General features: G+C 40.1%; 1 protein-coding gene across 12 annotated transcripts in view; it reads right to left on the reverse strand.

Annotated features, from left to right (window-relative positions):
* Nucleotides 1-5,289: 5,289 nt before the first annotated feature.
* The window catches only part of PPP6R3 (protein phosphatase 6 regulatory subunit 3), a 59,436-nt gene continuing 49,685 nt past the window's right edge, over nucleotides 5,290-15,040 (reverse strand). For all 12 annotated transcript variants that reach the window (XM_035552258.1, XM_035552247.2, XM_035552246.2 and 9 more), the window contains 3 exons: nucleotides 14,250-14,400; nucleotides 11,754-11,876; nucleotides 5,290-7,192 (listed from right to left, as the gene is read on the reverse strand). In XM_035552258.1, coding sequence (XP_035408151.1) covers nucleotides 7,141-7,192; nucleotides 11,754-11,876; nucleotides 14,250-14,400 — 326 coding nt within the window. In that variant the 3' untranslated portion in view covers nucleotides 5,290-7,140. The remainder of the gene's footprint in view (nucleotides 7,193-11,753; nucleotides 11,877-14,249; nucleotides 14,401-15,040) is intronic.

The raw sequence follows: 15,040 nt of genomic DNA on the forward strand, positions 1-15,040 counted from the left end.
AGGAGGACTTTCCCTTGGTCGAGGAGGATCAGGTTAGACATCATTTAGGCAAAATCAACACCCACAAATCGATGGGCCTTGATGGGATGCACCCATGAGTGCTGAGAGAGCTGGCAGATGTTATTGCTAGGCCACTCTCCAACGTCTTTGTGAGGTCACAGAGAACAGGAGAGGCGCATGAGGTTGGAAGAAAGTCAGTGTCACTCCGGTCTTCAAAAAGGGCAAGAAGGAGGACCCAGGAAACTACAGGCCAGTCAGCCTCACCTCCATCCCTGGAAAAGTGGTGGAACAGTTCATTCTGGAGGTCAGCTCCAAGCACATGGAGGATAAGAAGGTGATCAGGAGTAATCAGCAGGGATTCACAAAGGAAATCAAGCTTAACCAATCTGATAACCTTCAGATGGGATGACTGGCTGGGTGGATGAGGGGAGAGCAGTGGATGCTGTCTACCTTGACTTCAGCAAGGCTTTAGACACGCTGTCTTCCATAACATCCTCAGGCAAGCTCAGGAAGTGTAGGATAGATGTCTGAACAATGAGGTGGTGTGTTGGATTTATGTTGCAAGGTTTTGGTAGTGGGGGGCTGCAGGGGTGGCCTTTGTGAGAAGAATCCAGAAACTGCCCCATTTTAAATAAGGGCCAGTTCCAGCCTGCTCCAAAGGGACCCGCCACTGGGCAGAGCTGAGCCAATAAGCCATGTTGGTTGTGCCTCTGTGAGAGAAGATTTAAGAAAGGGAAAAAATAAAAATAAAAACTGCTGCACAACAGCAACTGGGAGAGCGAGGAGTGAGACCCAGCCCTGCAGCCCCCAAGGTGAGTGCAGCAGGAGGGCATGAGGTGCTCCAGGCCTCAGAGCAGCAGTTCCTCTGCGGCCTGTGGAGAGGCCCCTGGTGGAGCAGGCTGTTCCCCTGCAGCCCATGGGTCTCACATGGAGGAGATCTCCACGCTGCAGCCCGTGGAGGAGCCCCCGGTGGAGCAGGTGGACGGACCTTGGAGCAGTTCTTGAAGAGCTGCTGCCTGTGGGCAGCCCCCACAGGCTCAGTTCGGGAAGGACGGCATCCCGTGGGAGGGACCCCGCGTGGAGCAGGGGCAGAGAGTGACCGTGAGGGAGCGGTGGAGATGAAGTGTTAGCGACTGACCGCAGCCCCCATTTCCCATTCCCCTGCACTGCTCAGGGGTATGATGTAGAAGAGGGTAGATGGGGGGAAGGTGTTTTTCATTTGCTTTGAGTTTCTCACTGCTCTAGCTTATTAGTGAGAGGCAATAAACGACATTAATCTCCTTATGTTGCATCTGTATTGCCCGTGACAATAATTGTTGAGTGATCTCCCTGCCCTTATCTCTGTCCTTAACCCTTGAGCCCTTTTCATTGTATTTTCTCCCCATTTCCCTTTTAGAAGGGGGAGGGAGAGAAGGTTGTGGTGGACCTCACCTGCCCAGCTGAGTAAAACCACCACAGAGGGATTGATAATTGGCTGGATGGCAGAGCTCAGAGGGTTGTGCTCAGCGGTGCAGTCTAGTTGAAGGCCTGTAGCGAGCGGTGTCCCCCAGGAGTCAGTGCTGGGTCCAGTCTTGTTCAATTTATTCGTCAGTGACCTGGATGATGGCACAGAGTGCACCCTTTACATGTTTGCTGATGACACAAAGCTGGGAGTGGCTGATACCGCAGAGGGCTGTACTGCCATTCAGAGGGAGATTGACAGGCTGGAGGGTTGGGCTGAGAGGAACCTCAGGAAGTTCAACAAAGGCAAGTGCAGGGTCCTGCAGGTAGGGAGGAATAACCCCAAGCGCCAGTACGGGCTGGAGGGTGACCTGCTGGAAAGCAGCTCTGTGGAGAAGGACGTGGGAGTCCTGGTGGGCAGCAATGTGCCCTTGTGGCCAAGAAGGCCAATGATATCGTGGGGTGTATTAGGAAGTGTTGCCAGCAGGTTGAGGGAGGTGATCCTCCCCCTCTACTCAGCCCTGGCGAGGCTACGCCTGGAGCATTGTTTCCAGTTCTGGGCTCCCCAGTACAAGAGGGACATGGAGCTACTGGAGTGAATCCAATGAAGGCGCTACTAAAATGATTAAGGGACTGGAGCAGCTCTCCTATGAAGAAAGGCTGAGAGAGCTGGGCCTGTTCAGCTTGGAGAAGACTGAGAGATCTTACCAATGTGTTTAAATATCTGAAGGGAGGGTGTCAAGAGGATGAGGCCAGACTCTTTTCAGTGGTGCCCAGCAACAGGACAAGAGGCAATGGGTGCAAACTGAACCATGGGAAATTCCAGCTAGATATGAGAAAACGCTCTGTTACTGTGAGGGTGACAGAGCACTGGAACAGGTTGCTCACAGAGGCTGTGGAGTCTCCTTCTCTGGACATATTCAAAACTATCTTGGATATGATCCTGTGCAATGTGCTCTGGGTCACCCTACTTGTCAGGGAGGTCTTTAGATATGTGTAAAAATGGCTTTTATTATTTCAGTTACATCTAACCCCCTAATATATAAAAGATATGCCACATCAGAATTTTAGACCTATTATCAATTACAAACTAGATTACTAAAATGGTAGTTTTTGTTTTTGTTTTGTTTTGTTTTTTAGTTGCTAGTAGTAAAGTATGCTATCCAGAACTATTAAAAGTAAACAGTTAATATAACTAATGTTCTTTATATACAGTCAGTGGCAAATTACTGGGCTCATAAAGCAGTAGGAATGAAGTGAAATTCCGCATTCTTTGGTATCACATTCTTTGGTGTACAGATTCACAGAAGAGGTCTCTTTAAGCTTTAGACATGCATGCTTCTACTTATCAGCCTTCACCTCTAATTAGCTTCTAAATTGTATCAAAATTGTATCTGTCACTCTGGCTGTAATTTTCTCCTTTTAAGTGTAGAAAAATTGTATCTCTAGCACTGTTCTCTTTTCTTAAGTTCTGCAAGCAATTATCCTGACAAAGCCCTTAGACAAAAGGGATACAAGTCTCTTTTACACTGAGCCATATTTAGGCAGTATTGACACAGACAGACTTTGCTGCCCCTCGTTTACTTCTTGCAAGAGGAAGTTTGTTTCAGGTACTCTACTATTTACTGCAGTGCTTTATCAGTTTCATCTGCAGACACTATAGAAGCTGCTTACGGCAAGAAGGTAATGAGCAGTCCTTGCACATATATTCAGTAAGCTTAAGACCTAGTAAGGCTGTCACCTGAGTAGTAAACATTATTCCCTTTATATCTCTTGAGCAGAAAAGTTGTAGCTAATAGAAAAGCCTGTTTATTTTTGAGCTTCTAAACATTCTCAGGTTTGTAGAACACATTAATGCACTACATTGGCTAACAAAAATCATTCTTGCCCCATTACACTTAACAGTCAACCCTTCCAACAAAAGAGGGTGAGGGTTTTTTTTTATTATTATTATTGTTGTTTTTGTTCTTGATCCATGCAAAACAGAAACCTGTAGGAGGAACATTGCACTTCCATGAGACCTTAGACTACACCAAGACTGAAGTGAAATTCCTCAGACTACTTAGATCAAAAAAGTTTCTTTCTGAAAACACAGTGAAGATTGTGAAAGGTTACAGTACCCAAGCAGAGAAATACTAGTTCCGATGAAAACTGGAGTAAATGGTACAGAGACCATATTAAGTCCTACAGCTAAGAGCCTGTGGTATACCTTCACAATATATAGTTGCATGTTATGACCGTCTCCAAAACAATCCTAAAAATTAACTATTTTTGGTCTCAAACATGCCACATCATCAGAGCCTGCATCCTTCAAGTTTAAACAAAGACTAAATGTGCAGTCTTTGTAAAAAGTCTAGAGAGAAACATTAGTTTCTTAAGATAGTAGATGCTAATAGAAAACTAAGAAATTTATTTTTTCTGTCTAGCAACAAAAATATTTGAGTTTCTAAATTTTTACATTCCAGAGGGTCAAATCTCAGTACAAAGTACTCATCCCACAGCATAAGTTCTATATTCATCTTAGCAACTTAGAGGATTCAGTTACTGTACACTTTCTTCTTTCTTCTAATGCAACTCTAGTCATGCCCTAATTTCATCTTTTTCCCCCATAAACAACAAGACACAGCCATTATGGCCATGGTCTATTTGAAAAAAGAAATCTCTCAGGAGTGCAAGGCCACCCTGAGGTTCTTGTTTGCAGCACTCCATTATCTTGCAGCCAGTTAGCCATGTAGAAAGATTTAGTATTTTCTCTCTAGTTCAATTAAATGTTGCAATGACCAAAAAGAAAACAAGAGATTGCCTGATACTAAGAATTACAAGCCCACTCCGCCTCCTTCAAAACTTGTTAACTTTGTACACTTCTCTGCTTACTTCCTTCAAGCCAGCATTTGGGAATTGCAATAGAGAGGGATCTTCCCTTTTTCCTGTTGTCTTCCTCTAACCTTTTGGTTACACTGCACATTTGTGAATATTAATTTCTAGCTCCTAGTAAATGTTCCAGTGTCACTGGGAAATCTAGATTCCATATGACTTTGTCATGCTACCCTAACACTACTTTCCTCATTCTTCACAGGCTTGGCACAACAGTGTATTTTGGAAGTAGCTGCTTTCTCCTTTTGATGAAAGAACTGGTTACTTAGTCACTTAGAAAATGCAGTTTATAGTCCACACTTTCTCATGCCACAGAAAAAGATATAGAGCATAACTCAAATGAGAGCACCAAGCACCCTCATATGCAAATTAAGACTTAATGTGACCATTAACCTTCACCTAAATTTTACAGTCAAAGCTTCTGTATCGTAATTGGAGATTCCCACTAGGTATGCCTTACCATATGAAGGTTTCCTTCAATGCTGAGTCATCTGCAAAGACTTTCAGAGTAACCTGCTCAGCTCTGATACCAGGAGGGCTGGAGGCAGAACATGCACGTATGTAGTCTGCATGAACAATTTGCAACCACTGTTCTCTGGACTTAATACAAATTCAAGGGCACTTTGTTCCTCCAGCAGAGAGCAAGGAAGCTCCTAATTAACAGTAGGTAACAACTCATGTGAGCTTACTTCCTTTGGACTGCATTAAACCTGCACCAGAACACTCCTTTGAGGAGCTGGAGGTTTGCTCCATCGCATCAGAGACCCGACCTTTCTCATGCAGAGTGTTAGGGCAGTTTACAACCGTGGCTTGAAAAGCTAAACGGGAACAAAGTGTGCAGCTTTTTTCTCTTTCCTTTTTTTTTTTTTTTTTTTTAAACTTGCTGGCACTGGGTAAAATACTGAGACAATCACATAAACCCGAGTAAACGAGTAAGTTGAATCTCATGAAACAAGACAAAATTTACTCAATGGCTAGGCAAGATTTGTTTCTTATTGTGGATGACTGGATGTCACATACAAAGTAAACAATCATGATCTAAATTAAAGTCTTCAGAATTCATGTTTTGAGATGCTAGGAATACATCACAGGAAAGCACTCACAACCACTCAGATCCAGAATGGGAAGGGAGAACATAGGTGATCTAGAAGCAATGTGAACAGAAGGAACAATTTAAACTGACTCAATTCCATGATATATAAGGTATAAATAAAGAGGCAGTGTTTCCGATTCCACTTATGATAGTGTTTTTTCCCCTCCTTTTCCAGACAACTAATCAGTTTGAAACAATATGCAAGGACAAATGCCACTGAAATTTGCTGAGAAAATGCAAGACAGAAAGTAATAAGGGCAATGCCATTATACTTTTTTTTTTTTAATTATTTATTATTTCTGTATGCAATGTAATGTTTAGGCACGTTGCTTGGGACGCTTTCTAAAATAAATCATTGGCCATTGTTTAGAGTATCCTTTTGGCTTTAAATACTGGTCAGGAAAACAAATGATGTAAAAATAAATGAATATAACTATTAAGGAAATAAAAATGGATTTGCATCTAAAAGTGCAGGTGAAATACTTTAACCCTTTCACCAGACAATGTGGCAATATACAGTATATTGCTTCTGTTTGTTTGAGAAGGCTGTTGGAATTGTACAATGACATAGAAAATTATAAATTACACAGAATTAGTTTCCATAATCACTATATATATACACAAACCAGCTGTGAAAAAACTGGTTTAGAACATACAAATGAAAGCCTCACACAGATCAGTACAGTGAAAGTAACAATTAACATGCTCTGCTGCCAAAATTTGTATTAAAAGAACACTATATACTTTTAAAATGCATGTACTGTAATTACATTAGCAGCACGGGCATTTCATTTACTTGACTTGTCTAAGAGGATTATAGCGTTTTAAATACGCAGATTGTTCTGAAATGTTCCATTGTATAATGCTTGGTATTAAAGTAAATCTTGGTGAATGGGTTAAAAGGCAGGTGAACCACTTAAACACAACAAGCCATGTGCACTTCAAATATTCTAGTGTTTCACCTGTAAGGTATTGTTTCAAGCAAACAAGACTTAACAGAACATATGGCTTTACAGTAACATCAATTTGTCAACTAAGTTGTAGCAATAAATACTTAAAATCTCTACCAATAGACTTACATTTTTGATCTGTTTTAAACAATACAGAAAACAATTACCAATTAAAAAACCTGTTGTAAAATGTTGAACACCAAAAATTCTCATTTAAATCACTTTCGTAAGCTAAAACAACCAAAATAACATTTATAGGGCATTTCAGTTCTACAATTCTTCGCCAACCTGGAAGAAACATGAATTGTTTTGTTTTTTTTTGGTTTTTTTTTTCCTTTTTCTTTTTACAAGGTGAAAAATGTATGAAAAACTGCTAAATACTTTGGTCACACTAATCGTCAAATAGTTATGTCTCAAATACATTAGATTTGTGTATTCACTTTTTTATAAAACTATTCTTACAGCCATTTTTAACTATAGTAACACTACTGTCATCATTACATGGGTAGCAGGATCTTATTTCACAGGCCACCCATTATTTAGAACAATACAATATAAACATACGCAAAAATTATTGGTATTTCTCAATGTGCAATATTTTTACACTTATGAATTTCTGTACAATGTCTTAAAATCTAGAATATAAATGTTGCTGGTCCTGATCCCTTGCGAAATTAGTGCAGCAGTGACTGGCTTCAACAGGCTCTAGATGAAATCCTCAAGAAATGCTCAAACACCTGGGTATCAGTTCATTTCTTCAGCCAAGGCAGTAGACATCACGTATCATACAGGGCCATTAACAGACGTCTCTCCTAAAAGGGTGCGTTGATCAGTCCTAAGAGGCCAAAAGAGAATGTAAGTATACAAGAAACAGGAAGCATCCGAAGTATGTTCTCCCCTCCCACATACCCTGATTGCAGACAACACTACATTAACTCAACTAGGAGGAGCTGTTGACTCTCTTAAGGGTAGAGGCTTTGTGGAGAGATCTTGACAGACTAGAGGGCTGGGAAAGTACTAACCATATGAAGTTTTACAAGAGCAAGCGCTGGATTTTGCAGCTGGGACAGGGCAATCTTGGATATATGTACAGACTGTACAGGGGGACAAGAGGCTGAAGAGCAGTGCAACAGAAAGACGTGGGAGTTCTGGTTGACAGCAAGTTGAGTATGAGTCAACAGTGTGCCCTGGCAAACAAAAGGGCCAGCTCTATCTGGGGTACATTACGCATAGCATTGCTAACCAGTCGAGGGAAGCGATTGTCCCACTGTGCTCTCTGCATCACCTCTAGTACTGTGTGCATTGTTGGGTGCTATCACGTAAGGCTATAAAACTATTAGAGTGTGTCCAAAGGAAGGCAAAGATGGTGAAAATCTAGAGGGAAGTCATATGAGGAGCAACTGAGGTCACTGGGTTTGTTCAGCCTAGGGAAGAGGACACTGAGGGGAGGCCTCATGGCGGCCTGCAGCTTCCTCATGAAGGGGAGCAGAGGGGCAGGCACTGAGCTCTGCTCTCTGGGGACAGTGACAGGACCGAGGGGATGGCATGGAGCTGGGGCAGGGGAGGGTCAGACAGGATATGAGGAAAATGTTCTTCACAGAGGGTGATCGGGCACTTGAACAGGCTCCTCAGGGAAGCAGTCATTGCACCATGGCCTGCTGGAGTTCAAGAGACATTTGGACAACACTCATATGCTTTAATTTTTAGGTGGTCCTGTGTGGAGCTAGGAGTTGGACTAGACAATCTTTGTGGGTCCCTTCCAACGTGAGACATTGTTCTCTTCAGACATGGCTGGTCACTAGTGAAAGCTGCACTATTTCTTCCAAAATACCTACTGATTTCTACAGTTCAGATTACAAGGTTCTAACATTCAACTCAACAGTGAAGCCAAGAAAAGAATGTTTTCTTGTAAGTATAATAAAACTCTTCAGAGTGTAATTCCACAGAGTTCAAAAGAGGGAACACAAGCTAGTTACATGCTCATCCCATTCATTTTCTGAAGTCCAACACTTCTGGAGTCCTTATTGTCTAATTAGGCACAGCACTTAGTTAACTCAGCACACCAGTGAAATGTGATTGATCTTTATTGAGCTAAAAAACACTCTCTACAGATGCTGTTCTCTCCTCAAGAGAATCAATCACTGATAAAAAGCACACTGAGACTTCTCCCCATCTTACTCTGTGAGACAAAAGATGACATCAGGAGTACTTAAGTTTGCATTTGAAAATAAGACATAACAGGTAAAAACTAGAGTTGTTTTTTTTTTTTTAAAGAACTGCTTTAGTGACTAATCTAATCTATAAACTGATGTTTCAAAAATACTCTGAATTTCAGTCCGTTAGCACAAGAGGTTCAGAAAGTATGGGGAAGATAAAGACCAAACCTGCAAAAGTAAAAATCATAATAGTATATACAGTTCTAGGTAAGACGTTAGTGTAAACATGTGGATTCAATTACTCTGGATTAACACAAATGAAGAGATCAAATCAGTGCACAAGAACATTAACAGCTGCAAACAACAAAAGCAAAAAACTCTCAACTTCCATTCAGTGCAAGTCTATTGAATACACTTGAAGATTCCTTTAGAGAATATAAATACCATTTGGAACTACACAAGAAAAGTTACCTGTAACTCCTGTTCTCTGATGGTGTACATCACAGAGAAGCCACTCTTGGGTCCGTGCTCTACATGCACATGACCAGCAGGAGTCCCCCTAGCTAAGTCTTTGGCTGCTAAGCACTAAAAACACTTTTTAAAAAAAAATGTACACATTAGATAAAGAGAGAGACAGCACTAGACAAAGTTAAACACTTTAGAGAAACCTGGAAGGTAAGAAACAAGTGCTGCATGGACAGGAATTCTGACAGTTCAAAGAGCAGTAAATTAATTACTGATTGGAAAAAATCCATGACAGAACAGGGTTCCTAGCAGACATTGATATTGCTGGCCACCAGCCAAAGACCTACCTAGGTGACTCCTCCCACTAGTCATACATGCATGGAGCCCCAAAAGCACAATTAAATTTATCTAGACACTTGTTTTGCACTTATACGAGGATCTGCTGTGACAGCCACCTTTAGAGAAAGTACCGAGCTTCATTGCTTCCAGCCAGATTGAAGGAAAGGAGTTCCTTGAGATTTCCCATAATCAAAAGCAATCCAAGGAACTGCTAGCTCTGAGAGCCCTCTGTCGGTTTAGAGAAGCATCTTTACTCAGAAGGCAGTCACCTAGTATCCACATGCTGGCTGTGAAAGTCTTGAGTTTCTGGGTTTCCCATTTTGACTGAGTATACATTTTTTTTCCAATTAGAATTCATTTCTTGATTAAAGTTCATTGAATATATGCAGAGTAGAAAGTTCTGGCTTATGGAAGAAGGTAGCAGTGTTTTAGTGTAATATCTAGTACCAGAAGTAAAACATACTAGCTTGTAAACATGTCCCAGAAAGTATCTAAACTTGATCAAATAGGCTTGCACCCTCCTTAGTTTGCAAAAAGTATAGTCAAAACATGTAGCAGAGCTTTGTTGTATTATATGTAGAGCTATATTCTAAATCTTTGCTTACAAAACCTTTCTATTTTGTCTTGACTAGAAAGCTAAGAGTATAATACAGCATCTGCAGTCTTAAAAATAATTACTGTCCACAAGATTTCTGTAATATGTTCCTCTAATAACAGTTCAAAATCTATACAAGTCAAGAAACAACAACTTTTGAACTATTATAACTATCAAAATGAATATTCATGTATTTACAGATTCAAAATCATTTCCCTGTTTATAATGCAAGGCAAAAGTAGCCCCTGGAATTGCTTTTAATTAAGCAAAATCCTCCCTCCTCTCAGAATATGCTCTGGGCACCCCTAAACTGTATCTAAATCAGTTAGTGTCAGCATACCAACCCTTGTCCTCAATACCAGTATTCTAGCTTGTGGCATTCTAACACCCTGAAGTGCAACAAGCCATTAGCTCTCATAGGAAGCCAGTGAACTCTTGCCTAGAGATTAATTGCAAAGTACTACGTGAGTCTATGTGAAACTAAGAAATAGGAAACGAGGCTCTCCCCACCTTGTGCTGAGCTGTGTAGATTGTGTGGACTGGCTGAACGACAACACTTCTGCCTTCAACAGGTCAAAGCTAGCCATTTGTGCTGGTGAGACATTTGGGAGGAACGAGGCGAAAACAGTGCAAAACCATCCTCACCTCCAAACAGCAGGAGTTGGAAAGCACCTCTTATCAGATACTGCTCTGACATTAAGTTCCAGAGCAAGGTTTTCACTGAATACTGCCTTCAGGGATGGAATTCTTCTCACCTGCTTTATGCTCCTCACTGATCTAGCTTTTAAGACCAAGTGGAATCCTCCCCCAACTTAAGCCTAGAATCAAGCTCATATGTGAAACATTTGCATTAAGTATTTCTAGTATTTGGTAATTAATCTCACCCTATGTAAATTCGATTTTGGTGAAGCCATACTAGTATTAGAGTTGATTCTGTATGTTTCATACCACTATAACTTGTAAGGCAAAAAACCACACCAGAACAAGTACTTCAACAGGAAAAGGAACAGGAGAAACATCTTCAGATGCCTTTTTTGGAGAAAGCAGTCCTACCTAATGATCTAATACAAATGTTTATGCAAGAACTTTCTCTGTTTGACAGTTGTCACCTCAGAATTGTCTCTTGAATGACTACTTTGTGAGACTGCATGCACTATTAGCCAAGAAAAATGTCATCACTTCTTTCCTCCAATAAATATGCTGAGCAATCCAGGCTGCTCCATATTTCCAGAGAACTTTATTTGAAAAAAATTATTTACGTACTTTGAAAAGTTTTCTCCAAATCTACAAGTATTCAGATTAACACCTGATAAAGACATGGGTGCAAACAGAAATTGATTCAAAATCAGAGGCAATTATTTGACTAGCTCACAACCAAACAAGCATGACTTAAGGCAGCATTTCCTTTCCACGTAGCTGCACTGGTAGACTCCCCCCCAGCTGTCCTGCAGTATAAAATACAGAATCAAAAATGGTACAATTTTCTAATTTTGAAACGTACTTTTGTACATTTTCAGGACAAAGTCAAACTTATTCCCCCCCTTTTTTTTCCACAGTTTTCATATCATCAAATTAGTACAATGAATCAATACATATCGCAAAACAGAAAGGGAATATTTACAATACCCTGAAAGGCAAATAGGTTTCAACTCAAGAATCAGAGTAAGGACAGACAATATAGCTTGTAAGAATCTTACAAACAGATGCAAGCACATGTTTACATTGAACTAAACTCAGAGCTGATAACTAACAGGAATTCAGTGGTCTCTTTAGATCAGTCCTACTATAAAAATATACAAGCTGCTACTTATGTGATTGAAAGTATCTCTGAGTGCAGTTACCTCTGTTCTGGACTGCTGTTAGTGGGCTGCAAAGCTGAAGTAGCTTCTTCCACAACCTCTGCATTCTCCTCTACCACATATTTACATGAAGCATCCTGCGAGGTAGACAATTTTCCTTCCTCACTAAGTAAAAGGAAACAAGATATTTAATTTTTAAGTTTACTTACAGAAAATTTCAGGCAATAGTAGAAAATTGGGAGAAGGGTTTGTATTTCACATGCAAATGGATTTTAAATTATGACTGAAACATGAAGATCAAACATATGATTCTGGACTTTACAAACACCTAATAATGCACTGGTGTTTAAAACCATTGAAAATTGACTGGATAAGAAGGCAGGAAATACAATGATTACAAATATGATCAGAAAGGAAATAAGGAATGTGCGTGAAGCCTGAAGTGGTAGCAATCAGTTACAATCCTTTACTATACATACCGATAGGATTTCAACACTCTGAAGCCAGAAGTATGCAAAAATAGAAGGAAGAAAGTATAAAAAAATTCAAGATTCCCTTAGAAACTGGCATTGATAAAGTTTGCCCATGAAACAAGTCAGCAGAATCACTAACTCATCACTGCCTATATTAATGAACTACCTAATGACTATACAGTGAAGTACGATGTATGTATTATGCCACATAAGACCACAACTTGCTCTATTTCATCAGCTTCTTCTCAGACATGAAAATGAACATAATTCAGGGAAAAAACAGTACTCTAGCACTAGGAAACAAATACTCGCGTTTTGCCACTAAACTAGAGTTTTCATGCATCACTATTCCACCTTTTCCTGTCTCATCCACACTGTTATTAGCACATTAACAAAAAGTTGACCATACAACTGCAAGAGATGGGTATAAGGTAGCTCCACAGTAGACACAAACATCAACCTTCATCTGTAGCAGTGAATCTATTTAAGAAGTCAGGAACATTTTTAAAGACACTATCCTCTGCTGATTCCTATCCTTACAGTTTAGTGGATCCTCTCTCTTTTAATGAATCCTTGTTCTTTCCCCACCATGTCTCCTTATACCTGCATAGCCTGTAAAAATACTGCTCACCAAGCAACATGTTTCCCATCTGCTTTATCATCTTTTACCTTTAAAGTGTGTATTTGTTCAAAATACTTGTCACCACCACCAGAACTGGTCTCCTGTTTTTTTTTAAGGGTTTATCTCTGCTGTCATTGTCTCCTACTCGTTCAAAAGGGAGAATGAGAAAATTCAAGAAACACATTTGCCCTTTGCAGCTTTCCACAAATCAACTACTGTCCTTACAATGCTTCCCTTCTCCTCAACACTGACATCACAACTATATATTTTCTGCTGGAAGAAATTTGTACTCTCAGGCCTAAGATCTGTATCCACCTTGCCAGGTATGCAGGCCAGAGTATGGCCTATTGAAATCCTCTCTTAATCTAGTGTTTTAGATTCCGCCCCCCCGAAATACTAGTTATTTGCTGTCTAGGCATATTTAAAAGTTAATTTAAGGAAAACCATATGATATCTGGATCAGTATGAGGTGACACCTCTGTATCAGAGCTAAAATGTGGAGACTGTTAAGACCTCACTCCTTCAACCTCCTTTTACACTTAATTTCCCCTTCCCGTGCTGAATCAAGATCATAGATTCATTTTCCCTCCCTTACCACCTCTGTGTCCTTTTAACTACGAAGATACAAGTCCTTATTCCATAGCGCAAGCAGGTAATTCTGTGATGAGAGGCAGTGACTGCCACAATATGCTTCCACCTTGTATTAACTTTGTTTTTTTTGCACTAATATCAGAAGTCACAGAATTAAAGCAGCTTATGTGTAAAAGCACCATGAATAACTGATCATCTACACTGGAACAACAGAAGTGTAGACCACAAAAAGCATTCTCCAGAAAAATACAGAATAAACTGGAGAGTAGATACAGCATTTACTAAGTCAGAAAGTCACTAAGGTTTCATGCTATTTAACTCCAGAGTCACATTCCTCCTCTAAACTGCTTTAGTTCAATTTCTCTAACTGCCATTTGATTTCATAAGTGTTGTGCAGTCAAAAGTGCTCCTTCCTCCATACTAAAAAAAAAAATCAGAAGTTTCTAATTCCCAATGAGTTACTCTCAAGAGCAGTGCCTGGCTGGCCTTCAATCTCTCTCCTCCAACCTCCTGCATAAGACACTGAATTCCAATCCAGAAGTTCTGTGTGAAGTTTAAAAGGCTGTAGCTTATACATACATTAAATTGTACATTAAAATTGCACAGTAATGTGCATCAGGATCAAAAATAGAGCCAATCTTCCCACTAATAATCTTCCAGTAAAAATTAAAGCCTGATAAGGACAATCCTATGTTCTAATAACAAATTGGAAGTAAAGTTTCAAAACGATTACATTTGAAAAAAGGTTTCAAGTTAAGGCCTTAGGAATTATCACTTGTAACTCTTTTTGATGAGTGTTCTATTAACAGCACTTGTAAAACGGGGGTGGAAGGACAAAAAGTACATCCTCACCTTTTGAAAACAGCCGTTTCAGTTTTAGCATCTACAGTAAGGCTCAGTGTCTCCTTCATGCTGCCGTTCATTACTGTTTCAGTTACCTTGTCTGCGTTTTCTACATCGTCCTCTCCATCTGAGCTGGCCTCCATAGCAACACTTCCTGGGGCTAGAATAAAACTAAGTACTTTAGTATATGACTGGTTATGTTTCTATTTCATGAGCACGCACAGAAGCCAAAACAACCAGAATGTTTTTCCCCAGTTTAGAGTATTTCTTGAATCCTTAGGAATCATCTTTCTACAATCCCCACTATACACATACGTAGAGCATAAACTCTTTTTTACAGATTGCTTAAGGAAGAAGTCATATTCCATAATTACAGCTTTCGTTTTGCAAGCCAGTTAGTGATTTACGTTGACAATAGTTGCTGTAACAGGTTTGCTTGAACAAGCCTTCAGTAGGATTTTTACACTTTTTTTTGCACAGTCAGATTCATTGCACCAGTCCATACTGTACAAATTTGCCAACAAATTGCGAAGTACAGACAAGCCTTTGGGAAGCCCAATCTTCCTGGACTTCCCATCTGCACTTCTTATTCTGTCTGCTAATAAGATATATAGAAAATTAACTAACATGGGTTTAACCTTTAATTAATTCACATAAATAGAAGTGTGTGCATATATAGAGAGAAGACAGCTTGGAAAGCAATGAGCAAGAATGGGAAATCTGAACACCGAGGCTACTGGTCTATTGCCATGTAGGAAGAGACTAGAAGCTACCACTTTTCTTGGGCATCAGCTCAGTTA

The sequence above is a fragment of the Cygnus atratus genome, chromosome 5 (genome assembly GCF_013377495.2).
Source record: "Cygnus atratus isolate AKBS03 ecotype Queensland, Australia chromosome 5, CAtr_DNAZoo_HiC_assembly, whole genome shotgun sequence".
Taxonomy (NCBI): Eukaryota; Metazoa; Chordata; class Aves; order Anseriformes; family Anatidae; genus Cygnus; species Cygnus atratus.